The 26,718-nt window shown below is 50.7% G+C and overlaps 1 protein-coding gene across 1 annotated transcript in view; it reads left to right on the top strand.

Annotated features, from left to right (window-relative positions):
• npr1b (natriuretic peptide receptor 1b) overlaps nucleotides 1-26,718 on the top strand; it is a 149,002-nt gene that overhangs the window by 24,083 nt on the left and 98,201 nt on the right. The window contains exons 3-4 of the mRNA XM_072461371.1: nucleotides 3,368-3,481; nucleotides 3,936-4,140. Of these exons, the coding sequence (XP_072317472.1) occupies nucleotides 3,368-3,481; nucleotides 3,936-4,140 (319 nt within the window). The remainder of the gene's footprint in view (nucleotides 1-3,367; nucleotides 3,482-3,935; nucleotides 4,141-26,718) is intronic.

The raw sequence follows: 26,718 nt of genomic DNA, 5'->3' as shown, positions 1-26,718 counted from the left end.
TTTCAGGGGAACATTAAAGAGATCTGGCCTTTCAAGTGAACATTAAAGAGTGGAGGCCTTTCAGGTGGACATTAAAGAGACCAGGCCTTTCAGGTGAACATTAAAGAGACCAGGCCTTTCAGGTGAACACTAAAGAGTAGGGACCTTTCAGGTGACCACTAAAGAGTGGGGCCTTTCAGGGGAACATTAAAGAGACCTGGCCTTTCAGGTGAACACTAAAGAGTGGAGGCCTTTCAGGTTGACATTAAAGAGTAGAGGCCTTCCAGGTGAACACTAAAGAGTAGGGGCCTTTCAGGTGAACAGACCTGGTCCTGGTCAGACCTGGTCCTGGTCATACCTGGTCCTGGTCAGACCTGGTCCTGGTCCTGGTCAGACCTGGTCCTGGTCCTGGTCCTGGTCAGACCTGGTCCTGGTCCTGGTCCTGGTCAGACCTGGTCCTGGTCCTGGTCAGACCTGGTCCTGGTCCTGGTCCTGGTCAGACCTGGTCCTGGTCCTGGTCAGACCTGGTCCTGGTCCTGGTCCTGGTCCTGGTCCTGGTCCTGGTCCTGGTCAGACCTGGTCCTGGTCCTGGTCAGACCTGGTCCTGGTCCTGGTCCTGGTCCTGGTCCTGGTCCTGGTCCTGGTCCTGGTCCTGGTCAGACCGTGGCTGTGGTCAGTAAGTGGATTTGCTGGTGTCGTCCGTCGCTCTGATCTAATATTCGGCTCTAAACGTCCGTCTTGTTTGACACGACAGAGACGTCGCCATGGAAACACTGAGAGGAGCTGTTTGGTTTGTCCACCCTCTTGTCTCGTTGGTCCCTCAGGTTCTTCAGGTTCCTCTGTGTCTGGGGGTCAAAGGTCAGAGGTCAGAGCAGGTTTACTCTTCACATGATGGATGTGGAGTGTCGTAACCGAGCGAGAGCAGAGAAGGAGAGACGTTTCAGTAAGAAGCACTAATATGATTTAAAAGATGAAATCATGTGAAAGTTCAGACTCTCATGAACTGGTGGAGGTGAAGGTTCTACGTTCAAGAGTTTATATCATCTTTGTTATTTTTACTGTTGGGCAAAACAAGAAAATGAGAACAGTTTTGAACCTTTTAACGAGAGTAAAAGTACACACTAAAGTACAGCCACGTTTCGACCAGTCCTGGTCTTTGTCCTGGTCCTGGTCCTGGTCCTGGTTCTGGTCTGGTCCTGGTCCTGGTCCTGGTCCTGGTCCTGGTCTTTGTCCTGGTCCTGGTCCTGGTCGCTCCAATGTGATCATCAACGCACCAGCGTCTAAAAAAACAACATCAGGTCTAATGTAAAGCTAACGCACAGTAGTATGCTAACGCCTGAGGTGAAGCTAACGCACAGTAGTATGCTAACGCCCTAGGTGAAGCTAACACACAGCAGTATGCTAACGCCCGAGGTGAAGCTAACACACATTAGTATGCTAGCGCCAGAGGTGAAGCTAACACACATTAGTATGCTAACGCCCAAGGTGAAGCTAACACACTTTAGAATGCTAACGCCAGAGGTGAAGCTAACACACATTAGTATGCTAACGCCCGAGGTGAAGCTAACACACATTAGTATGCTAACGCCTGAGGTGAAGCTAACGCACAGTAGTATGCTAACGCCCTAGGTGAAGCTAACACACAGCAGTATGCTAACGCCCGAGGTGAAGCTAACACACATTAGTATGCTAGCGCCAGAGGTGAAGCTAACACACATTAGTATGCTAACGCCCAAGGTGAAGCTAACACACTTTAGAATGCTAACGCCAGAGGTGAAGCTAACACACATTAGTATGCTAACGCCCGAGGTGAAGCTAACACACATTAGTATGCTAACGCCTGAGGTAAAGCTAACGCACAGTGCCGAGGTGAAGCTAACGCACAGTAGTATACTAAACGCACAGTAGTATACTAACGTCTGAGTTGAAGCTAACACACAGTAGTATGCTAACGCCCGAGGTGAAGCTAACGCACATTAGTATGCTAGCGCCAGAGGTGAAGCTAACACACATTTGTATGCTAACGCCAAAGGTGAAGCTAATATACTTTAGAATGCTAACGCCAGAGGTGAAGCTAACACACATTAGTATGCTAACGCCCGAGGTGAAGCTAATGCACAGTGCCGAGGTGAAGCTAACGCACAGTAGTATACTAACGTCTGAGTTGAAGCTAACACACATTAGTATGCTAACGCCCGAGGTGAAGCTAACACACTTTTGTATGCTAACTTCCGAGTTGAAGCTAACACACAGTAGTATACTAACGTCTGAGTTGAAGCTAACACACAGTAGTATGCTAACGCCCGAGGTGAAGCTACACACATTAGTATGCTAGCACCAGAGGTGAAGCTAACACACATTAGTATGCTAACGCCCGAGGTGAAGCTAACGCACAGTGCCGAGGTGAAGCTAACGCACAGTAGTATACTAACGTCTGAGTTGAAGCTAACACACATTAGTATGCTAACGCCCGAGGTGAAGCTAACACACTTTAGTATGCTAACTTCCGAGTTGAAGCTAACACACAGTAGTATGCTAACGCCTGAGGTGAAGCTAACACACTTTAGTATGCTAACGCCCGAGGTGAAGCTAACACACTTTAGTATGCAAACTTCCGAGTTGAAGCTAACACACATTAGTATGCTAACGCCCGAGGTGAAGCTAACACACTTTAGTATGCTAACGCTCCGAGGTGAAGCTAACACACTTTAGTATGCTAACTTCCGAGGTGAAGCTAACACACAGTAGTATGCTAACGCCCAAGGTGAAGCTAACACACTTTAGAATGCTAACGCCAGAGGTGAAGCTAACACACATTAGTATGCTAACGCCCGAGGTGAAGCTAACACACTTTAGAATGCTAACGCCAGAGGTGAAGCTAACACACTTTAGAATGCTAACGCCAGAGGTGAAGCTAACACACATTAGTATGCTAACGCCCAAGGTGAAGCTAACACACTTTAAAATGCTAACGCCAGAAGTGAAGCTAACACACAGCAGTATGCTAACGCCCGAGGTGAAGCTAACACACTTTAGTATGCTAGCTTCCGAGGTGAAGCTAACACACAGTAGTATGCTAACGCCTGAGGTGAAGCTAACACACTTTAGTATGCTAACTTCCGAGTTGAAGCTAACACACATTAGTATGCTAACGCCCGAGGTGAAGCTAAGACACTTTAGAATGCTAACGCCAGAGGTGAAGCTAACACACACTAGTATGCTAACGCCCAAGGTGAAGCTAACACACTTTAGAATGCTAACGCCAGAGGTGAAGCTAACACACGTTAGAATTCTAACGCCCAAGGTGAAGCTAACACACGTTAGAATGCTAACGCCCGAGGTGACGCTAACACACATTAGTATGCTAACGCGTTTGTTTGTGTTTCAGAACGTGAAGATCGTGACCTACAGAGAACCTCAGAACCCAGAGTACAGAGACTTCATCAGGATCCTGAAGGAAGACGCTCAGAAGATGTTCAACTACACCATGGAAGACACACTGGTGAGTCCAACCCACAACCTCCTGGCCGAGAGGGGGACAGGATAACCACTCTGCCACAGCGAGAGGTCTCAATCTGAAGGAGTTAGATCCAGTTTCAGATGGTCTTCTCCCTATGGTTCTCCTGCATCTCACTGAGCAGCAGGCTCTGAGCAGCAGGTTCCGAGCAGCAGGTTCCGAGCTGCCGGTTCCGAGCAGCCGGTTCTGAGCAGCCGGTTCCGAGCAGCAGGTTCCGAGCTGCCGGTTCCGAGCAGCAGGTTCCGAGCTGCCGGTTCCGAGCAGCCGGTTCCGAGCAGCAGGTTCCGAGCAGCAGGTTCCGAGCTGCCGGTTCCGAGCAGCCGGTTCCGAGCAGCCGGTTCCGAGCAGCAGGTTCCAAACAGCCGGTTTTGAGCAGCAGGTTCCGAGCAGTTTCAGGCCCTCTCATGGACAGATGAGGTATCACACTTTGTTCTTTCAGATGAACATAATCGCCGGAGGGTTCTACGACGGGCTGATGGTCTACGCCCGCGCGCTCAACGAGTCCCTGAGCGAGCTCGCCAGAGCCGGACCCAACCGGACCCACAGACCGGACCGGACCCACGGACCGGACCTGATCCAGGGAGCGGCGCTGAGACCGAGCGGGGAAGAGGTGACCAGGAGGATGTGGAACCGCACCTACTACGGTCAGTGTGTCAGATGCCCTCCCGGTCCTGTCTTTTGAGTCAAACCAGGCTTAAGATGAAGCCTCGTCACGTTGGGCTGATGCTTCGGCTTCGATCGTTCCTTTCACTGAGTTCAATGGTCACCTTCTATAGTCCCTGCAGGCGTTCAGTCCCCTTCTATAGTCCCTGCAGGCGCTCAGTCCCCTTCTATAGTCCCTGCAGGCGTTCAGTCCTCTTCTATAGTCCCTGCAGGCGTTCAGTCCCCTTCTATAGTCCCTGCAGGCGTTCAGTCCTCTTCTATAGTCCCTGCAGGCGTTCAGTCCCCTTCTATAGTCCCTGCAGGCGTTCAGTCCCCTTCTATAGTCCCTGCAGGCGTTCAGTCCTCTTCTATAGTCCCTGCAGGCGTTCAGTCCCCTTCTATAGTCCCTGCAGGTGTCCAGTCTCCTTCTATAGTCCCTGCAGGCGTTCAGTCCCCTTCTATAGTCCCTGCAGGCATACAGTCCCCTTCTATAGTCCCTGCAGGTGTTTAGTCCCCTTCTATAGTCCCTGCAGGCATTCAGTCCCCTTCTATAGTCCCTGCAGGCGTTCAGTCCCCTTCTATAGACCCTGCAGGCATTCAGTCCCCTTCTATAGACCCTGCAGGCGTTCAGTCCCCTTCTATACTCCCTGCAGGCGTTCAGTCCCCTTCTATAGTCCCTGCAGGCATTCAGTCCCCTTCTATAGTCCTTGCAGGCAATCAGTCCCCTTCTATAGTCCCTGCAGGCGTTCAGTCCCCTTCTATAGACCCTGCAGGCATGCAGTCCCCTTCTATAGACCCTGCAGGCGTTCAGTCCCCTTCTATAGTCCTTGCAGGCATTCAGTCCCCTTTTATAGTCCTTGCAGGCGTTCAGTCCCCTTCTATAGTCCCTGCAGGCATTCACTCCCCTTCTATAGTCCTTGCAGGCGTTCAGTCCCCTTCTATAGTCCTTGCAGGTGTTCAGTCCCCGTCTATAGTCCTTGCAGGCGTTCAGTCCCCTTCTATAGTCCCTGCAGGCGTTCAGTCCTCTTCTATAGTCCTTGCAGGCGTTCAGTCCCCTTCTATAGTCCTTGCAGGCGTTCAGTCCCCTTCTATAGTCCCTGCAGGCGTTCAGTCCCCTTCTATAGTCCTTGCAGGCGTTCAGTCCCCTTCTATAGTCCCTGCAGGCGTTCAGTCCCCTTCTATAGTCCTTGCAGGCGTTCAGTCCCCTTCTATAGTCCTTGCAGGCGTTCAGTCCCCTTCTATAGTCCCTGCAGGCGTTCAGTCCCCTTCTATAGTCCTTGCAGGCGTTCAGTCCCCTTCTATAGTCCTTGCAGGCGTTCAGTCCCCTTCTATAGTCCTTGCAGGCGTTCAGTCCCCTTCTATAGTCCTTGCAGGCGATCAGTCCCCTTCTATAGTCCTTGCAGGCGTTCAGTCCCCTTCTATAGTCCTTGCAGGCGTTCAGTCCCCTTCTATAGTCCTTGCAGGCGATCAGTCCCCTTCTATAGTCCTTGCAGGCGTTCAGTCCCCTTCTATAGTCCTTGCAGGCGTTCAGTCCCCTTCTATAGTCCTTGCAGGCGTTCAGTCCCCTTCTATAGTCCTTGCAGGCGTTCAGTCCCCTTCTATAGTCCCTGCAGGCGTTCAGTCCCCTTCTATAGTCCTTGCAGGCGTTCAGTCCCCTTCTATAGTCCTTGCAGGCGTTCAGTCCCCTTCTATAGTCCCTGCAGGCGTTCAGTCCCCTTCTATAGTCCTTGCAGGCGTTCAGTCCCCTTCTATAGTCCTTGCAGGCGTTCAGTCCCCTTCTATAGTCCTTGCAGGCGTTCAGTCCCCTTCTATAGTCCTTGCAGGCGATCAGTCCCCTTCTATAGTCCTTGCAGGCGTTCAGTCCCCTTCTAAAGTCCTTGCAGGCGTTCAGTCCCCTTCTATAGTCCTTGCAGGCGTTCAGTCCCCTTCTATAGTCCTTGCAGGTGTTCAGTCCCCTTCTATAGTCCTTGCAGGCGTTCAGTCCCCTTCTATAGTCCCTGCAGGCGTTCAGTCCTCTTCTATAGTCCTTGCAGGCGTTCAGTCCCCTTCTATAGTCCTTGCAGGCGTTCAGTCCCCTTCTATAGTCTTTGCAGGCGTTCAGTCCCCTTCTATAGTCCTTGCAGGCGCTCAGTCCCCTTCTATAGTCCTTGTAGGCGATCAGTCCCCTTCTATTGTCCTTGCAGGCGTTCAGTCCCTTTCTATAGTCCTTGCAGGTGTTCAGTCCCCTTCTATAGTCCTTGCAGGCGTTCAGTCCCCTTCTATAGTCTTTGCAGGCATTCAGTCCCCTTCTATAGTCCTTGCAGGCGTTCAGTCCCCTTCTATAGTCCTTGCAGGCGTTCAGTCCCCTTCTATAGTCCTTGCAGGCGTTCAGTCCCCTTCTATAGTCCCTGCAGGCATTCAGTCCCCTTCTATAGTCCTTGCAGGCGTTCAGTCCCCTTCTATAGTCCCTGCAGGCGTTCAGTCCCCTTCTATAGTCCTTGCAGGCGTTCAGTCCCCTTCTATAGTCCTTGCAGGCGTTCAGTCCCCTTCTATAGTCCTTGCAGGCGTTCAGTCCCCTTCTATAGTCCTTGCAGGCGATCAGTCCCCTTCTATAGTCCTTGCAGGCGTTCAGTCCCCTTCTAAAGTCCTTGCAGGCATTCAGTCCCCTTCTATAGTCCTTGCAGGCATTCAGTCCCCTTCTATAGTCCCTGCAGGCGTTCAGTCCCCTTCTATAGTCCTTGCAGGCGTTCAGTCCCCTTCTATAGTCCTTGCAGGCGTTCAGTCCCCTTCTATAGTCTTTGCAGGCGTTCAGTCCCCTTCTATAGTCCTTGCAGGCGTTCAGTCCCCTTCTATAGTCCTTGCAGGCGTTCAGTCCCCTTCTATAGTCCTTGCAGGCGTTCAGTCCCCTTCTATAGTCCTTGCAGGCGTTCAGTCCCCTTCTATAGTCCCTGCAGGCATTCAGTCCCCTTCTATAGTCCTTGCAGGCGTTCAGTCCCCTTATATAGTCCTTGCAGGCGTCAGTCCCCTTCTATAGTCCTTGCAGGCGTTCAGTCCCCTTCTATAGTCCTTGCAGGCGTTCAGTCCCCTTCTATAGTCCTTGCAGGCGTTCAGTCCCCTTCTATAGTCCTTGCAGGCGTTCAGTCCCCTTCTATTGTCCTTGCAGGCGTTCAGTCCCCTTCTATAGTCCTTGCAGGCGTTCAGTCCCCTTCTATAGTCCTTGCAGGCGTACAGTCCCCTTCTATAGTCCTTGCAGGCGTTCAGTCCCCTTCTATAGTCCTTGCAGGCGTTCAGTCCCCTTATATAGTCCTTGCAGGCGTCAGTCCCCTTCTATAGTCCTTGCAGGCGTTCAGTCCCCTTCTATAGTCCTTGCAGGCGTTCAGTCCCCTTCTATAGTCCTTGCAGGCGTTCAGTCCCCTTCTAAAGTCCTTGCAGGCATTCAGTCCCCTTCTATAGTCCTTGCAGGCGTTCAGTCCCCTTCTATAGTCCTTGCAGGCGTTCAGTCCCCTTCTATAGTCCTTGCAGGGGTTCAGTCCCCTTCTATAGTCCTTGCAGGCGTTCAGTCCCCTTCTATAGTCCTTGCAGGCGTTCAGTCCCCTTCTAAAGTCCTTGCAGGCATTCAGTCCCCTTCTATAGTCCTTGCAGGCGTTCAGTCCCCTTCTATACTCCTTGCAGGCGTTCAGTCCCCTTCTATAGTCCTTGCAGGGGTTCAGTCCCCTTCTATAGTCCTTGCAGGCGTTCAGTTCCCTTCTATAGTCCTTGCAGGCGTTCAGTCCCCTTCTATAGTCCTTGCAGGCGTTCAGTCCCCTTCTATAGTCCTTGCAGGCGTTCAGTCCCCTTCTATAGTCCTTGCAAGCGATCAGTCCCCTTCTATAGTCCTTGCAGGCGTTCAGTCCCCTTCTAAAGTCCTTGCAGGCATTCAGTCCCCTTCTATAGTCCTTGCAGGCGTTCAGTCCCCTTCTATAGTCCTTGCAGGCATTCAGTCCCCTTCTATAGTCCCTGCAGGCGTTCAGTCCCCTTCTATAGTCCTTGCAGGCGTTCAGTCCCCTTCTATAGTCCCTGCAGGCATTCAGTCCCCTTCTATAGTCCTTGCAGGCGTTCAGTCCCCTTATATAGTCCTTGCAGGCGTCAGTCCCCTTCTATAGTCCTTGCAGGCGTTCAGTCCCCTTCTATAGTCCTTGCAGGCGTTCAGTCCCCTTCTATAGTCCTTGCAGGCGTTCAGTCCCCTTCTATAGTCCTTGCAGGCGTTCAGTCCCCTTCTATAGTCCTTGCAGGCGTTCAGTCCCCTTCTATAGTCCTTGCAGGCGTTCAGTCCCCTTCTATAGTCCTTGCAGGCGTTCAGTCCCCTTCTATAGTCCTTGCAGGCGTTCAGTCCCCTTCTATAGTCCTTGCAGGCGTTCAGTCCCCTTCTATAGTCCCTGCAGGCATTCAGTCCCCTTCTATAGTCCTTGCAGGCGTTCAGTCCCCTTATATAGTCCTTGCAGGCGTCAGTCCCCTTCTATAGTCCTTGCAGGCGTTCAGTCCCCTTCTATAGTCCTTGCAGGCGTTCAGTCCCCTTCTATAGTCCTTGCAGGCGTTCAGTCCCCTTCTATAGTCCTTGCAGGCGTTCAGTCCCCTTCTATAGTCCTTGCAGGCGTTCAGTCCCCTTCTATAGTCCTTGCAGGCGTTCAGTCCCCTTCTATAGTCCTTGCAGGCGTTCAGTCCCCTTCTATAGTCCTTGCAGGCATTCAGTCCCCTTCTATAGTCCTTGCAGGTGTTCAGGATACTTCACATAGGTCATGTTCAAGGGTCAAACTCATTCTCGTTCTCTCACTCACGTTCGTTAGCACTTCACAGGTTTAGAGTTCAGTGTCTGTGGTCACATGACTTGTCTGTGGTCACATGACTTGTCTGTGGTTTCCTTTGGCTCGGGTCCTATCTCTGTGTCAGAGGCCATGAGACTAAAGCGGGACTAAAGCGGGACTAAAGCAGGACTAAAGCAGGACTAAAGCGGGACTAAAGCAGGACTAAAGCAGGACTAAAGCAGGACTAAAGCGGGACTAAAGCGGGTCTAAAGCGGGACTAAAGCAGGTCTAAAGCGGGACTAAAGCGGGACTAAAGCGGGTCTAAAGCGGGACTAAAGCAGGTCTAAAGCAGGACTAAAGCGGGACTAAACCCTGTCTAAAGCAGGACTAAAGCAGGACTAAAGCGGGACTAAAGCGGGTCTAAAGCGGGACTAAAGCAGGTCTAAAGCAGGACTAAAGCGGGTCTAAAGCGGGACTAAAGCGGGTCTAAAGCGGGACTAAAGCAGGTCTAAAGCAGGACTAAAGCGGGTCTAAAGCGGGTCTAAAGCGGGACTAAAGCAGGTCTAAAGCAGGACTAAAGCGGGTCTAAAGCGGGACTAAAGCAGGTCTAAAGCAGGACTAAAGCAGGACTAAAGCAGGACTAAAGCGGGACAAAAGCAGGACTAAAGCGGGACTAAAGCGGGACTAAAGCGGGTCTAAAGCGGGACTAAAGCAGGTCTAAAGCAGGTCTAAAGCGGGACTAAACCCTGTCTAAAGCAGGACTAAAGCAGGACTAAAGCGGGACTAAAGCGGGTCTAAAGCGGGACTAAAGCAGGTCTAAAGCAGGACTAAAGCGGGTCTAAAGCGGGACTAAAGCGGGTCTAAAGCGGGACTAAAGCAGGTCTAAAGCAGGACTAAAGCGGGTCTAAAGCGGGACTAAAGCAGGTCTAAAGCAGGACTAAAGCAGGACTAAAGCGGGACTAAAGCAGGACTAAAGCGGGACTAAAGCGGGACTAAAGCGGGACTAAAGCAGGACTAAAGCGGGACTAAAGCAGGACTAAAGCGGGACTAAAGCAGGACTAAAGCGGGACTAAAGCAGGACTAAAGCGGGACTAAAGCGGGACTAAAGCAGGACTAAAGCAGGACTAAAGCGGGACTAAAGCGGGACTAAAGCGGGACTAAAGCAGGACTAAAGCGGGACTAAAGCAGGACTAAAGCGGGACTAAAGCGGGACTAAAGCGGGTCTAAAGCGGGACTAAAGCAGGTCTAAAGCAGGACTAAAGCGGGTCTAAAGCGAGACTAAAGCGGGTCTAAAGCGGGACTAAAGCAGGTCAAAAGCGGGACTAAACCCTGTCTAAAGCAGGACTAAAGCAGGACTAAAGCGGGACTAAAGCGGGTCTAAAGCGGGACTAAAGCAGGTCTAAAGCGGGACTAAAGCAGGTCTAAAGCGGGACTAAAGCGGGTCTAAAGCGGGACTAAAGCAGGTCTAAAGCAGGACTAAAGCGGGTCTAAAGCGGGACTAAAGCGGGTCTAAAGCGAGACTAAAGCGGGATTAAAGCGGGTCTAAAGCGAGACTAAAGCGGGACTAAAGCGGGTCTAAAGCGGGACTAAAGCAGGTCTAAAGCAGGTCTAAAGCGGGACTAAAGCAGGACTAAAGCGGGACTAAAACAGGTCTAAAGCGGGACTAAAGCGGGTCTAAAGCGGGACTAAAGCAGGACTAAAGCGGGACTAAAGCGGGACTAAACCAGGTCTAAAGCGGGACTAAAGCAGGACTAAAGCAGGACTAAAGCTGGTCTAAAGCGGGTCTAAAGCGGGACTAAAGCGGGTCTAAAGCGGGTCTAAAGCGGGACTAAAGCGGGACTAAAGCGGGTCTAAAGCGGGTCTAAAGCGGGTCTAAAGCGGGACTAAAGCGGGTCTAAAGCGGGTCTAAAGCGGGACTAAAGCGGGACTAAAGCGGGTCTAAAGCGGGACTAAAGTTTGAGTAAAGCAGGTCTAAAGCGGGACTAAGCGGGACTAAAGCGGGACTAAAGCGGGACTAAAGCGGGTCTAAAGCAGGTCTAAAGCAGGACTAAAGCGGGTCTAAAGCGGGACTAAGTGGGACTAAAGCGGGACTAAAGCGGGACTAAAGCGGGACTAAAGCGGGACTAAAGTTGGACTAAAGCAGGTCTAAAGCGGGACTAAGCGGGACTAAAGCAGGACTAAAGCGGGACTAAAGCGGGACTAAAGTTGGACTAAAGCAGGTCTAAAGCGGGACTAAGTGGGACTAAAGCGGGACTAAAGCGGGACTAAAGCGGGACTAAAGCGGGACTAAAGCGGGACTAAAGTTGGACTAAAGCAGGTCTAAAGCGGGACTAAAGCGGGACTAAAGCGGGACTAAAGCGGGACTAAAGCGGGACTAAAGTTGGAGTAAAGCAGGTCTAAAGCGGGACTAAAGCGGGACTAAAGCAGGACTAAAGCGGGACTAAAGTTGGACTAAAGCAGGTCTAAAGCGGGACTAAAGCGGGACTAAGCGGGACTAAAGCGGGACTAAAGTTGGAGTAAAGCGGGTCTAAAGCGGGACTAAGCGGGACTAAAGCGGGACTAAAGCGGGACTAAAGCGGGACTAAAGCGGGACTAAAGTTGGACTAAAGCGGGACTAAAGCGGGTCTAAAGCGGGACTAAGCGGGACTAAAGCGGGACTAAAGCGGGACTAAAGCGGGACTAAAGCGGGACTAAAGTTGGACTAAAGCAGGTCTAAAGCGGGACTAAAGCGGGACTAAAGCGGGACTAAAGCGGAACTAAAGCGGGACTAAAGCAGGTCTAAAGCAGGTCTAAAGCGGGACTAAAGCAGGACTAAAGCAGGACTAAAGCGGGACTAAAGCGGGACTAAAGCGGGACTAAAGCGGGACTAAAGCGGGACTAAAGTTGGACTAAAGCAGGTCTAAAGCGGGACTAAAGCAGGTCTAAAGCGGGACTAAAGCGGGACTAAAGCGGGTCTAAAGCGGGACTAAAGCGGGACTAAAGCGGGACTAAAGCGGGACTAAAGCGGGTCTAAAGCGGGACTAAAGCGGGATTAAAGCGGGTCTAAAGCGGGACTAAAGCAGGTCTAAAGCGGGACTAAAGCGGGACTAAAGCGGGTCTAAAGCGGGTCTAAAGCGGGACTAAGCGGGTCTAAAGCGGGACTAAAGCGGGACTAAACCAGGTCTAAAGCGGGACTAAAGCAGGACTAAAGCGGGACTAAAGCGGGTCTAAAGCGGGACTAAAGCGGGACTAAAGCGGGTCTAAAGCGGGTCTAAAGCGGGACTAAAGCGGGTCTAAAGCAGGACTAAAGCAGGTCTAAACCGGGTCTAAAGCGGGACTAAAGCGGGTCTAAAGCGGGACTAAAGTTGGAGTAAAGCAGGTCTAAAGCAGGACTAAAGTTGGAGTAAAGCAGGTCTAAAGCGGGACTAAGCGGGACTAAAGCGGGACTAAAGCGGGACTAAAGCGGGACTAAAGCGGGACTAAAGTTGGACTAAAGCAGGTCTAAAGCGGGACTAAAGCGGGACTAAAGCGGGACTAAAGCGGGACTAAAGCAGGACTAAAGCAGGTCTAAAGCAGGACTAAAGCGGGACTAAAGCAGGTCTAAAGCGGGACTAAAGCGGGACTAAAGCGGGACTAAAGTTGGACTAAAGCAGGTCTAAAGCGGGACTAAGCGGGACTAAAGCGGGTCTAAAGCAGGTCTAAAGCGGGACTAAAGCGGGACTAAAGCGGGACTAAAGCGGGTCTAAAGCAGGTCTAAAGCAGGTCTAAAGCAGGACTAAAGCAGGTCTAAAGCGAGACTAAAGCGGGACTAAAGCGGGTCTAAAGCGGGACTAAAGCAGGTCTAAAGCAGGTCTAAAGCGGGACTAAACCCTGTCTAAAGCAGGACTAAAGCAGGACTAAAGCGGGACTAAAGCGGGTCTAAAGCGGGACTAAAGCAGGTCTAAAGCGGGACTAAAGCAGGTCTAAAGCAGGACTAAAGCGGGTCTAAAGCGAGACTAAAGCGGGATTAAAGCGGGTCTAAAGCGAGACTAAAGCGGGACTAAAGCGGGTCTAAAGCGGGACTAAAGCAGGACTAAAGCAGGTCTAAACTGGGACTAAAGCAGGACTAAAGCGTGACTAAAACAGGTCTAAAGCGGGACTAAAGCGGGTCTAAAGCGGGACTAAAGCAGGACTAAAGCGGGACTAAAGCGGGACTAAACCAGGTCTAAAGCGGGACTAAAGCGGGTCTAAAGCGGGACTAAAGCAGGACTAAAGCAGGACTAAAGCGGGACTAAAGCGGGTCTAAAGCGGGACTATACCAGGTCTAAAGCGGGACTAAAGCAGGACTAAAGCGGGTCTAAAGCGGGTCTAAAGCGGGACTAAAGCGGGTCTAAAGCGGGTCTAAAGCGGGACTAAAGCGGGACTAAAGCGGGTCTAAAGCAGGTCTAAAGCGGGACTAAGTGGGACTAAAGCGGGACTAAAGCGGGTCTAAAGCGGGACTAAGTGGGACTAAAGCGGGACTAAAGCGGGTCTAAAGCGGGTCTAAAGCGGGACTAAAGCGGGACTAAAGCGGGTCTAAAGCGGGACTAAAGTTTGAGTAAAGCAGGTCTAAAGCGGGACTAAGCGGGACTAAAGCGGGACTAAAGCGGGACTAAAGCGGGACTAAAGCGGGACTAAAGTTGGACTAAAGCAGGTCTAAAGCGGGACTAAGCGGGACTAAAGCGGGACTAAAGCGGGACTAAAGCGGGACTAAAGCGGGACTAAAGCGGGACTAAAGTTGGAGTAAAGCAGGTCTAAAGCGGGACTAAGCGGGACTAAAGCGGGACTAAAGCGGGACTAAAGCAGGACTAAAGCGGGACTAAAGTTGGACTAAAGCAGGTCTAAAGCGGGACTAAAGCGGGACTAAGCGGGTCTAAAGCGGGACTAAAGTTGGAGTAAAGCGGGTCTAAAGCGGGACTAAGCGGGACTAAAGCGGGACTAAAGCGGGACTAAAGCGGGACTAAAGCGGGACTAAAGTTGGACTAAAGCGGGACTAAAGCGGGTCTAAAGCGGGACTAAGCGGGACTAAAGCGGGACTAAAGCGGGACTAAAGCGGGACTAAAGCGGGACTAAAGTTGGACTAAAGCAGGTCTAAAGCGGGACTAAAGCGGGACTAAAGCGGGTCTAAAGCGGGACTAAAGCGGGACTAAAGCGGGACTAAAGCGGGACTAAAGCGGGACTAAAGTTGGACTAAAGCAGGACTAAAGCGGGACTAAAGCGGGACTAAAGTTGGACTAAAGCGGGACTAAAGCGGGACTAAAGCGGGACTAAAGCGGGACTAAAGCGGGTCTAAAGCGGGACTAAAGCGGGATTAAAGCAGGTCTAAAGCGGGACTAAAGCGGGACTAAACCCTGTCTAAAGCGGGTCTAAAGCAGGACTAAACCGGGTCTAAAGCAGGACTAAAGCGGGACTAAAGCGGGACTAAAGCGGGACTAAAGCGGGATTAAAGCGGGTCTAAAACGGGACTAAAGCAGGACTAAAGCAGGACTAAACCGGGTCTAAAGCAGGACTAAAGCGGGACTAAAGCGGGACTAAAGCGGGACTAAAGCGGGATTAAAGCGGGTCTAAACTGGGACTAAAGCAGGACTGAAGCTGGACTAAAGCAGGACTAAAGCGGGACTAAAACAGGTCTAAAGCGGGACTAAAGCGGGACTAAAGCGGGTCTAAAGCGGGTCTAAAGCGGGACTAAACCAGGTCTAAAGCGGGACTAAAGCAGGACTAAAGCGGGACTAAAGCGGGTCTAAAGCGGGACTAAAGCGGGACTAAAGCGGGTCTAAAGCGGGTCTAAAGCGGGACTAAAGCGGGTCTAAAGCAGGACTAAAGCAGGTCTAAACCGGGTCTAAAGCGGGACTAAAGCGGGTCTAAAGCGGGACTAAAGTTGGAGTAAAGCAGGTCTAAAGCAGGACTAAAGTTGGAGTAAAGCAGGTCTAAAGCGGGACTAAAGCGGGACTAAAGTTGGACTAAAGCGGGACTAAAGCGGGACTAAAGCGGGACTAAAGCGGGACTAAAGCGGGACTAAAGCGGGACTAAAGCGGGACTAAAGCGGGACTAAAGCAGGACTAAAGCAGGACTAAAGCAGGTCTAAAGCAGGACTAAAGCGGGACTAAAGCGGGACTAAAGTTGGACTAAAGCAGGTCTAAAGCAGGACTAAAGCGGGACTAAAGTTGGACTAAAGCAGGTCTAAAGCGGGACTAAAGCGGGACTAAAGCGGGACTAAAGTTGGACTAAAGCAGGTCTAAAGCGGGACTAAGCGGGACTAAAGCGGGTCTAAAGCAGGTCTAAAGCGGGACTAAGCAGGACTAAAGCGGGACTAAAGCGGGACTAAAGCGGGACTAAAGCGGGACTAAAGTTGGACTAAAGCAGGTCTAAAGCGGGACTAAAGCGGGACTAAAGCGGGACTAAAGTTGGACTAAAGCAGGTCTAAAGCGGGACTAAGCAGGACTAAAGCGGGACTAAAGCGGGACTAAAGCGGGACTAAAGCGGGACTAAAGCGGGACTAAAGCGGGACTAAAGTTGGACTAAAGCAGGTCTAAAGCGGGACTAAGCGGGACTAAAGCGGGACTAAAGCGGGACTAAAGCGGGACTAAAGCGGGACTAAAGCAGGACTAAAGCGGGTCTAAAGCGGGACTAAAGCGGGACTAAAGCGGGACTAAAGCGGCACTAAAGTTGGACTAAAGCAGGACTAAAGCGGAACTAAAGCGGGACTAAAGCAGGACTAAAGCGGGACTAAAGCAGGTCTAAAGTAGGTCTAAAGCGGGACTAAAGCGGGACTAAAGCAGGACTAAAGCGGAACTAAAGCGGGACTAAAGTGGGACTAAAGCGGGTCTAAAGCAGGACTAAAGCGGGACTAAACCAGGTCTAAAGCAGGTCTAAAGCGGGACTAAAGCAAGACTAGAGCAGGACTAAAGCGGGACTAAAGCGGAACTAAAGCGGCACTAAAGTTGGACTAAAGCAGGACTAAAGCGGAACTAAAGCGGGACTAAAGCAGGACTAAAGCGGGACTAAACCAGGTCTAAAGCAGGTCTAAAGCGGGACTAAAGCAAGACTAGAGCAGGTCTAAAGCAGGTCTAAAGCGGGACTAAAGCGGGACTAAAGCGGGTCTAAAGCGGGTCTAAAGCGGGACTAAACCGGGTCTAAAGCGGGACTAAAGCGGGTCTAAAGCGGGTCTAAAGCAGGTCTAAAGCGGGACTAAAGTTGGACTAAAGCGGGTCTAAAGCGGGACTAAAGCGGGACTAAAGCGGGACTAAAGCGGGACTAAAGCGGGACTAAAGCGGGACTAAATCAGGTCCAAACCGGGTCTAAAGCGGGACTAAACCGGGTCTAAAGCGGGACTAAAGCGGGACTAAAGCGGGACTAAAGCGGGACTAAAGCGGGACTAAAGCGGGACTAAAGTTGGACTTAAGCGGGTCTAAAGCAGGTCTAAACCGGGTCTAAAGCGGGACTAAAGCGGGACTAAAGCGGGACTAAAGTTGGACTAAAGCAGGTCTAAAGCGGGACTAAAGCGGGACTAAAGTTGGACTAAAGCAGGTCTAAAGCGGGACTAAAGCGGGTCTAAAGCGGGACTAAAGCGGGACTACACCGGGTCTAAAGCGGGACTAAAGCGGGACTAAAGCGGGACTAAAGCGGGACTAAAGCGGGACTAAAGTTGGACTAAAGCAGGTCTAAAGCGGGACTAAAGCGGGACTAAAGCGGGACTAAAGCGGGTCTAAAGCAGGTCTAAAGCAGGTCTAAACCGGGTCTAAAGCGGGACTAAAGCGGGTCTAAAGCGGGTCTAAAGCGGGACTAAAGCGGGTCTAAAGCGGGACTAAAGCGGGACTAAAGCGGGTCTAAAGCAGGTCTAAAGCGGGACTAAAGTTGGACTAAAGCGGGTCTAAAGCAGGACTAAAGCGGGTCTAAAGCGGGACTAAAGCGGGACTTAAGCGGGTCTAAAGCAGGTCTAAAGCGGGACTAAAGCGGGACTAAAGCAGGTCTAAACCGGGTCTAAAGCGGGACTAAAGCGGGACTAAAGCGGGACTAAAGCGGGACTAAAGCGGGACTAAAGTGGGACTAAAGCGGGACTAAAGCGGGACTAAAGAGGGACTAAAGCGGGACTAAAGCGGGACTAAAGCAGGTCTAAACCGGGTCTAAAGCAGGTCTAAACCGGGTCTAAAGCGGGACTAAAGCGGGTCTAAAGCGGGACTAAAGTTGGAGTAAAGCAGGTCTAAAGCGGGACTAAGCGGGACTAAAGCGGGACTAAAGCGGGACTAAAGCAGGACTAAAGCGGGACTAAAGTTGGACTAAAGCAGGTCTAAAGCGGGACTAAAGCGGGACTAAGCGGGTCTAAAGCGGGACTAAAGTTGGAGTAAAGCGGGTCTAAAGCGGGACTAAGCGGGACTAAAGCGGGACTAAAGCGGGACTAAAGCGGGACTAAAGCGGGACTAAAGCGGGACTAAAGCGGGACTAAAGCGGGACTAAAGTTGGACTAAAGCAGGTCTAAAGCGGGACTAAAGCAGGACTAAAGCAGGACTACAGCAGGACTAAACCGGGTCTAAAGCGGGACTAAACCGGGTCTAAAGCGGGACTAAAGCGGGTCTAAAGCGGGACTAAAGCGGGACTAAAGCGGGACTAAAGCGGGACTAAAGCGGGACTAAAGTTGGACTAAAGCGGGACTAAAGCGGGACTAAAGCGGGACTAAAGCGGGACTAAAGCGGGTCTAAAGCGGAACTAAAGCGGGTCTAAAGCGGGACTAAAGTTGGACTAAAGCGGGACTAAAGCGGGACTAAAGCGGGACTAAAGCGGGACTAAAGTTGGACTAAAGCGGGACTAAAGCGGGACTAAAGCGGGACTAAAGCAGGACTAAAGCGGGACTAAAGCGGGACTAAGCGGGTCTAAAGCGGGACTAAAGCGGGGCTAAAGCGGGACTAAAGCAGGACTAAAGCAGGACTAAAGCGGGACTAAAGCAGGACTAAAGCGGGTCTAAAGCGGGACTAAAGCGGGACTAAAGCGGGACTAAAGCGGGTCTAAAGCAGGTCTAAACCGGGTCTAAAGCGGGACTAAAGCGGGTCTAAAGCGGGACTAAAGCGGGACTAAAGCGGGACTAAAGCGGGACTAAAGCAGGACTAAAGCAGGACTAAAGCAGGACTAAAGCGGGACTAAAGTTGGACTAAAGCAGGTCTAAACCGGGTCTAAAGCGGGACTAAAGTTGGACTAAAGCGGGACTAAAGCGGGACTAAAGCGGGACTAAAGCAGGACTAAAGCGGGACTAAAGCGGGACTAAGCGGGTCTAAAGCGGGACTAAAGCGGGGCTAAAGCGGGACTAAAGCAGGACTAAAGCAGGACTAAAGCGGGACTAAAGCAGATCTAAAGCGGGACTAAAGCAGGACTAAAGCGGGACTAAAGCGGGTCTAAAGCAGGTCTAAACCGGGTCTAAAGCGGGACTAAAGCGGGTCTAAAGCGGGACTAAAGCGGGACTAAAGCGGGACTAAAGCGGGACTAAAGCGGGACTAAAGCAGGACTAAAGCAGGACTAAAGCAGGACTAAAGCGGGACTAAAGTTGGACTAAAGCAGGTCTAAACCGGGTCTAAAGCGGGACTAAAGCGGGACTAAAGCGGGACTAAAGCGGGACTAAAGCGGGACTAAAGTTGGACTAAAGCAGGTCTAAACCGGGTCTAAAGCGGGACTAAAGCAGGTCTAAAGCGGGACTAAAGCGGGTCTAAAGCAGGACTAAAGCAGGACTAAAGCAGGACTAAAGCGGGACTAAAGCGGGACTAAAGCAGGACTAAAGCAGGACTAAAGCAGGACTAAAGCGGGACTAAAGTTGGACTAAAGCAGGTCTAAACCGGGTCTAAAGCGGGACTAAAGCAGGTCTAAAGCGGGACTAAAGCGGGTCTAAAGCAGGACTAAAGCAGGACTAAAGCAGGACTAAACCGGGTCTAAAGCGGGACTAAAGCGGGTCTAAAGCGGGACTAAAGCGGGACTAAAGCGGGACTAAAGCAGGACTAAAGCAGGACTAAAGCAGGACTAAAGCGGGACTAAAGTTGGACTAAAGCAGGTCTAAACCGGGTCTAAAGCGGGACTAAAGCAGGTCTAAAGCGGGACTAAAGCGGGTCTAAAGCAGGACTAAAGCAGGACTAAAGCAGGACTAAAGCAGGACTAAAGCAGGACTAAAGCAGGACTAAAGCGGGACTAAAGCGGGACTAAAGCGGGACTAAAGTTGGACTAAAGCGGGACTAAAGCGGGACTAAAGCGGGACTAAAGCAGGACTAAAGCGGGACTAAAGCGGGACTAAGCGGGTCTAAAGCGGGACTAAAGCGGGGCTAAAGCGGGACTAAAGCAGGACTAAAGCAGGACTAAAGCGGGACTAAAGCAGGACTAAAGCGGGTCTAAAGCGGGACTAAAGCGGGACTAAAGCGGGACTAAAGCGGGTCTAAAGCAGGTCTAAACCGGGTCTAAAGCGGGACTAAAGCGGGTCTAAAGCGGGACTAAAGCGGGACTAAAGCGGGACTAAAGCGGGACTAAAGCAGGACTAAAGCAGGACTAAAGCAGGACTAAAGCGGGACTAAAGTTGGACTAAAGCAGGTCTAAACCGGGTCTAAAGCGGGACTAAAGTTGGACTAAAGCGGGACTAAAGCGGGACTAAAGCGGGACTAAAGCAGGACTAAAGCGGGACTAAAGCGGGACTAAGCGGGTCTAAAGCGGGACTAAAGCGGGGCTAAAGCGGGACTAAAGCAGGACTAAAGCAGGACTAAAGCGGGACTAAAGCAGATCTAAAGCGGGACTAAAGCAGGACTAAAGCGGGTCTAAAGCGGGACTAAAGCGGGACTAAAGCGGGACTAAAGCGGGTCTAAAGCAGGTCTAAACCGGGTCTAAAGCGGGACTAAAGCGGGTCTAAAGCGGGACTAAAGCGGGACTAAAGCGGGACTAAAGCGGGACTAAAGCGGGACTAAAGCAGGACTAAAGCAGGACTAAAGCAGGACTAAAGCGGGACTAAAGTTGGACTAAAGCAGGTCTAAACCGGGTCTAAAGCGGGACTAAAGCGGGACTAAAGCGGGACTAAAGCGGGACTAAAGCGGGACTAAAGTTGGACTAAAGCAGGTCTAAACCGGGTCTAAAGCGGGACTAAAGCAGGTCTAAAGCGGGACTAAAGCGGGTCTAAAGCAGGACTAAAGCAGGACTAAAGCAGGACTAAAGCGGGACTAAAGCGGGACTAAAGCAGGACTAAAGCAGGACTAAAGCAGGACTAAACCGGGTCTAAAGCGGGACTAAAGCGGGTCTAATGCGGGACTAAAGCGGGACTAAAGCGGGACTAAAGCAGGACTAAAGCAGGACTAAAGCAGGACTAAAGCGGGACTAAAGTTGGACTAAAGCAGGTCTAAACCGGGTCTAAAGCGGGACTAAAGCGGGACTAAAGCGGGACTAAAGCGGGACTAAAGCGGGACTAAAGTTGGACTAAAGCAGGTCTAAACCGGGTCTAAAGCGGGACTAAAGCGGGTCTAAAGCGGGACTAAAGCGGGACTAAAGCGGGACTAAAGCGGGACTAAAGCGGGACTAAAGCGGGACTAAACCGGGTCTAAAGCGGGACTAAAGCGGGTCTAAAGCGGGACTAAAGCGGGACTAAAGCGGGACTAAAGCGGGACTAAAGCGGGACTAAAGCGGGTCTAAAGCGGGACTAAAGCGGGACTAAAGCGGGACTAAAGTTGGACTAAAGCAGGACTAAAGCAGGACTAAAGCGGGACTAAAGTTGGACTAAAGCAGGTCTAAAGCGGGACTAAAGCGGGTCTAAAGCAGGACTAAAGCAGGTCTAAACCGGGTCTAAAGCGGGACTAAAGCGGGACTAAAGCGGGACTAAAGCGGGACTAAAGTTGGACTAAAGTTGGAGTAAAGCGGGTCTAAAGCGGGACTAAGCGGGACTAAAGCGGGTCTAAAGCAGGACTAAAGTTGGAGTAAAGCGGGTCTAAAGCGGGACTAAGCGGGACTAAAGCGGGACTAAAGCGGGACTAAAGCGGGACTAAAGCGGGACTAAAGCGGGACTAAAGCGGGACTAAAGCGGGACTAAAGTTGGACTAAAGCAGGTCTAAAGCGGGACTAAAGCAGGACTAAAGCAGGACTACAGCAGGACTAAACCGGGTCTAAAGCGGGACTAAAGCGGGTCTAAAGCGGGACTAAAGCGGGACTAAAGCGGGACTAAAGTTGGACTAAAGCGGGACTAAAGCGGGACTAAAGCGGGACTAAAGCGGGACTAAAGCGGGTCTAAAGCGGAACTAAAGCGGGTCTAAAGCGGGACTAAAGTTGGACTAAAGCGGGACTAAAGCGGGACTAAAGCGGGACTAAAGCGGGACTAAAGTTGGACTAAAGCGGGACTAAAGCGGGACTAAAGCGGGACTAAAGCAGGACTAAAGCGGGACTAAAGCGGGACTAAGCGGGTCTAAAGCGGGACTAAAGCGGGGCTAAAGCGGGACTAAAGCAGGACTAAAGCAGGACTAAAGCGGGACTAAAGCAGGACTAAAGCGGGTCTAAAGCGGGACTAAAGCGGGACTAAAGCGGGACTAAAGCGGGTCTAAAGCAGGTCTAAACCGGGTCTAAAGCGGGACTAAAGCGGGTCTAAAGCGGGACTAAAGCGGGACTAAAGCGGGACTAAAGCGGGACTAAAGCGGGACTAAAGCAGGACTAAAGCAGGACTAAAGCAGGACTAAAGCGGGACTAAAGTTGGACTAAAGCAGGTCTAAACCGGGTCTAAAGCGGGACTAAAGTTGGACTAAAGCGGGACTAAAGCGGGACTAAAGCGGGACTAAAGCAGGACTAAAGCGGGACTAAAGCGGGACTAAGCGGGTCTAAAGCGGGACTAAAGCGGGGCTAAAGCGGGACTAAAGCAGGACTAAAGCAGGACTAAAGCGGGACTAAAGCAGATCTAAAGCGGGACTAAAGCAGGACTAAAGCGGGTCTAAAGCGGGACTAAAGCGGGACTAAAGCGGGACTAAAGCGGGTCTAAAGCAGGTCTAAACCGGGTCTAAAGCGGGACTAAAGCGGGTCTAAAGCGGGACTAAAGCGGGACTAAAGCGGGACTAAAGCGGGACTAAAGCGGGACTAAAGCAGGACTAAAGCAGGACTAAAGCAGGACTAAAGCGGGACTAAAGTTGGACTAAAGCAGGTCTAAACCGGGTCTAAAGCGGGACTAAAGCGGGACTAAAGCGGGACTAAAGCGGGACTAAAGCGGGACTAAAGTTGGACTAAAGCAGGTCTAAACCGGGTCTAAAGCGGGACTAAAGCAGGTCTAAAGCGGGACTAAAGCGGGTCTAAAGCAGGACTAAAGCAGGACTAAAGCAGGACTAAAGCGGGACTAAAGCGGGACTAAAGCAGGACTAAAGCAGGACTAAAGCAGGACTAAAGCGGGACTAAAGTTGGACTAAAGCAGGTCTAAACCGGGTCTAAAGCGGGACTAAAGCGGGACTAAAGCGGGACTAAAGCGGGACTAAAGCGGGACTAAAGTTGGACTAAAGCAGGTCTAAACCGGGTCTAAAGCGGGACTAAAGCGGGTCTAAAGCGGGACTAAAGCGGGACTAAAGCGGGACTAAAGCGGGACTAAAGCGGGACTAAAGCAGGACTAAAGCAGGACTAAAGCAGGACTAAAGCGGGACTAAAGTTGGACTAAAGCAGGTCTAAACCGGGTCTAAAGCGGGACTAAAGCGGGACTAAAGCGGGACTAAAGCGGGACTAAAGCGGGACTAAAGTTGGACTAAAGCAGGTCTAAACCGGGTCTAAAGCGGGACTAAAGCGGGTCTAAAGCGGGACTAAAGCGGGTCTAAAGCAGGACTAAAGCAGGACTAAAGCAGGACTAAAGCGGGACTAAAGCGGGACTAAAGCAGGACTAAAGCAGGACTAAAGCAGGACTAAAGCGGGACTAAAGTTGGACTAAAGCAGGTCTAAACCGGGTCTAAAGCGGGACTAAAGCGGGACTAAAGCAGGTCTAAACCGGGTCTAAAGCAGGACTAAACCGGGTCTAAAGCGGGACTAAAGCGGGTCTAAAGCGGGACTAAAGCGGGACTAAAGCGGGACTAAAGCAGGACTAAAGCAGGACTAAAGCAGGACTAAAGCGGGACTAAAGTTGGACTAAAGCAGGTCTAAACCGGGTCTAAAGCGGGACTAAAGCAGGTCTAAAGCGGGACTAAAGCGGGTCTAAAGCAGGACTAAAGCAGGACTAAAGCAGGACTAAAGCGGGACTAAAGCGGGACTAAAGCAGGACTAAAGCAGGACTAAAGCAGGACTAAAGCGGGACTAAAGTTGGACTAAAGCAGGTCTAAACCGGGTCTAAAGCGGGACTAAAGCGGGACTAAAGCGGGACTAAAGCGGGACTAAAGCGGGACTAAAGTTGGACTAAAGCAGGTCTAAACCGGGTCTAAAGCGGGACTAAAGCGGGTCTAAAGCAGGTCTAAACCGGGTCTGAAGCGGGACTAAACCGGGTCTAAAGCGGGACTAAAGCGGGTCTAAAGCGGGACTAAAGCGGGACTAAAGCGGGACTAAAGCGGGACTAAAGCGGGACTAAAGCGGGTCTAAAGCGGGACTAAAGCGGGACTAAAGCGGGACTAAAGTTGGACTAAAGCAGGACTAAAGCAGGACTAAAGCGGGACTAAAGTTGGACTAAAGCAGGTCTAAAGCGGGACTAAAGCGGGTCTAAAGCAGGACTAAAGCAGGTCTAAACCGGGTCTAAAGCGGGACTAAAGCGGGACTAAAGCGGGACTAAAGCGGGACTAAAGTTGGACTAAAGCGGGACTAAAGCGGGACTAAAGCGGGACTAAAGCAGGACTAAAGTTGGACTAAAGCAGGTCTAAAGCAGGACTAAAGCAGGTCTAAACCGGGTCTAAAGTGGGACTAAAGCGGGACTAAAGCGGGACTAAAGCGGGTCTAAAGCAGGACTAAAGCAGGTCTAAACCGGGTCTAAAGCAGGACTAAAGCGGGACTAAAGCGGGACTAAAGTTGGACTAAAGCAGGACTAAAGCGGGACTAAGCGGGTCTAAAGCAGGTCTAAACCGGGACTAAAGCGGGACTAAAGCGGGACTAAAGCAGGACTAAAGCGGGTCTAAAGCGGGACTAAAGCGGGACTAAAGCGGGACTAAAGCGGGACTAAAGCGGGACTAAAGCAGGTCTAAAGCAGGACTAAAGCAGGACTAAAGCAGGACTAAAGCAGGACTAAAGCGGGACTAAAGCGGGTCTAAAGCGGGACTAAAGCGGGACTAAAGCAGGACTAAAGCGGGACTAAAGCAGGTCTAAAGCAGGACTAAAGCAGGACTAAAGCAGGACTAAAGCAGGACTAAAGCAGGTCTAAAGCGGGACTAAAGCGGGACTAAAGCAGGACTAAAGCAGGACTAAAGCAGGTCTAAAGCAGGACTAAAGCGGGACTAAAGCGGGACTAAACCGGGTCTAAAGCGGGACTAAACCGGGTCTAAAGCGGGACTAAAGCGGGACTAAAGCGGGACTAAAGCGGGACTAAAGCGGGACTAAAGCTGGACTAAAGCGGGTCTAAAGCGGGACTAAAGCGGGACTAAAGTTGGACTAAAGCAGGACTAAAGCAGGACTAAAGCGGGACTAAAGTTGGACTAAAGCAGGTCTAAAGCGGGACTAAAGCGGGACTAAAGCGGAACTAAAGCGGGACTAAAGCAGGACTAAAGCGGGACTAAAGTTGGACTAAAGCGGGACTAAAGCGGGACTAAAGCGGGACTAAAGCAGGACTAAAGCGGGACTAAAGTTGGACTAAAGCAGGTCTAAAGCGGGACTAAAGCGGGACTAAAGCGGGACTAAAGCGGGACTAAAGCGGGACTAAAGCGGGACTAAAGCGGGACTAAAGCGGGACTAAAGCGGGACTAAAGCAGGACTAAAGCGGGACTAAAGTTGGACTAAAGCAGGTCTAAAGCAGGACTAAAGTTGGACTAAAGCAGGACTAAAGCAGGACTAAAGCAGGACTAAAGTTGGTCTAAAGCAGGTCTAAAGCAGGACTAAAGTTGGACTAAATAGGACTAAACCATGTCTAAAGCGGGACTAAAGTTGGACTAAAGCTGGTCTAAAGCGGGACTAAAGCGGGACTAAAGCAGGTCTAAAGCGGGACTAAAGCAGGACTAAAGCGGGACTAAAGCGGGACTAAAGCGGGACTAAAGCGGGACTAAAGCAGGTCTAAAGCAGGACTAAAGCATGTCCAAAGTGGGACAAAGTTCAGAGCTCGTTCTGTACCCGCAGACGTAAGAGTGATGTAAAGCTCCATGTGTTTTAGATTTATGCTCAGAGCGGCTCCACTTTGGTCCTCTGATACCGGACCTGGACCTGAGCCAGGACTCAAACTGGATCCGGACCAGGATTTACTGTAACGGCGAGGCCAGCGGGAGGAAGCAGGAGGGGCGGGACCAGAGTTTAAAACGCTCCTTGTGATGAACGAGAGGTCGAGCTCGTAAACGGGATTCATGAAGAGAAAGTCCAGCTCAGACTGTGCCCACCTGAGCGAGACGCCGACGCCAACGCCAACAAGAGACAGTTTCAGGACAAGAACATTAGAACACAGTAGAACGTGCCATTGCCTCTTTAGACTGCTTTCCTCCTCAGACCTTGCGCCCTCCGCTGGTGTTTGGGACGTACTCTGTGGGTTTATATTTAAACTCAGAAGGATCCAGATGTTTCCTCACACACAGGAAGTGACTGTGCCCTCAGTGTTAGCATTTCCCCTGTTTACTTCCTGTTAGCATGCCCTGGGTTAGCCTAGCATCCTGCCGTACATGCTTCTAGAAACGAGACATTGTTTTGTAAAAGTCAGAGCGCTACATTCATCCAAATGAAGCTGTTCTAAAGCTGTCCTAAAGCTGTTCTAAAGCTGTTCTAAAGCTGTTCTAAAGCTGTCCTAAAGCTGTCCTAAAGCTGTTCTAAAGCTGTCCTAAAGCTGTTCTTAAGCTGTTCTAAAGCTGTTCTAAAGCTGTCCTAAAGCTGTTCTAAAGCTGTTCTAAAGCTGTTCTAAAACTGTCCTAAAGCTGTTCTAAAGCTGTTCTAAAGCTGTCCTAAAGCTGTTCTAAAGCTGTTCTAAAGCTGTTCTAAAACTGTCCTAAAGCTGTTCTAAAGCTGTTCTAAAGCTGTCCTAAAGCTGTTCTAAAGCTGTTCTAAAGCTGTTCTAAAACTGTCCTAAAGCTGTCCTAAAGCTGTTCTAAAACTGTCCTAAAGCTGTTCTAAAGCTGTTCTAAAGCTGTTCTAAAGCTGTTCTAAAGCTGTCCTAAAGCTGTTCTAAAGCTGTTCTAAAGCTGTTCTAAAGCTGTCCTAAAGCTGTCCTAAAGCTGTTCTAAAGCTGTTCTAAAGCTGTCCTAAAGCTGTTCTAAAGCTGTTCTAAAGCTGTCCTAAAGCTGTCCTAAAACTGTCCTAAAGCTGTCCTAAAGCTGTTCTAAAACTGTCCTAAAGCTGTCCTAAAGCTGTCCTAAAACTGGTCTAAAGCTGTTCTAAAGCTGTCCTAAAGCTGGTCTAAAGCTGTTCTAAAGCTGTTCTAAAGCTGTTCTAAAGCTGTCCTAAAGCTGTTCTAAAGCTGTTCTAAAGCTGTCCTAAAGCTGTTCTAAAGCTGCCCTAAAGCTGTCCTAAAGCTGTCCTAAAGCTGTCCTAAAACTGTCCTAAAACTGTTCTAAAGCTGTTCTAAAACTGTCCTAAAGCTGTTCTAAAGCTGTTCTAAAGCTGTCCTAAAGCTGTCCTAAAGCTGTTCTAAAGCTGTTCTAAATCTATCCTAAAGCTGTTCTAAAGCTGTCCTAAAGCTGTCCTAAAGCTGTCCTAAAGCTGTCCTAAAGCTGTTCCAAAGCTGTGTTCTAAAGCTGTCCTAAAGCTGTTCTAAAGCTG

This window comes from Eucyclogobius newberryi, unplaced genomic scaffold (genome assembly GCF_026437365.1).
Source record: "Eucyclogobius newberryi isolate DKJ021-1_F unplaced genomic scaffold, fEucNew1.0.hap1 SCAF_3, whole genome shotgun sequence".
In the NCBI taxonomy this organism is placed as follows: domain Eukaryota; kingdom Metazoa; phylum Chordata; class Actinopteri; order Gobiiformes; family Gobiidae; genus Eucyclogobius; species Eucyclogobius newberryi.
Note: the sequence above shows the minus strand (reverse complement) of the source record. Positions and strands in the feature narration are given on the sequence as shown.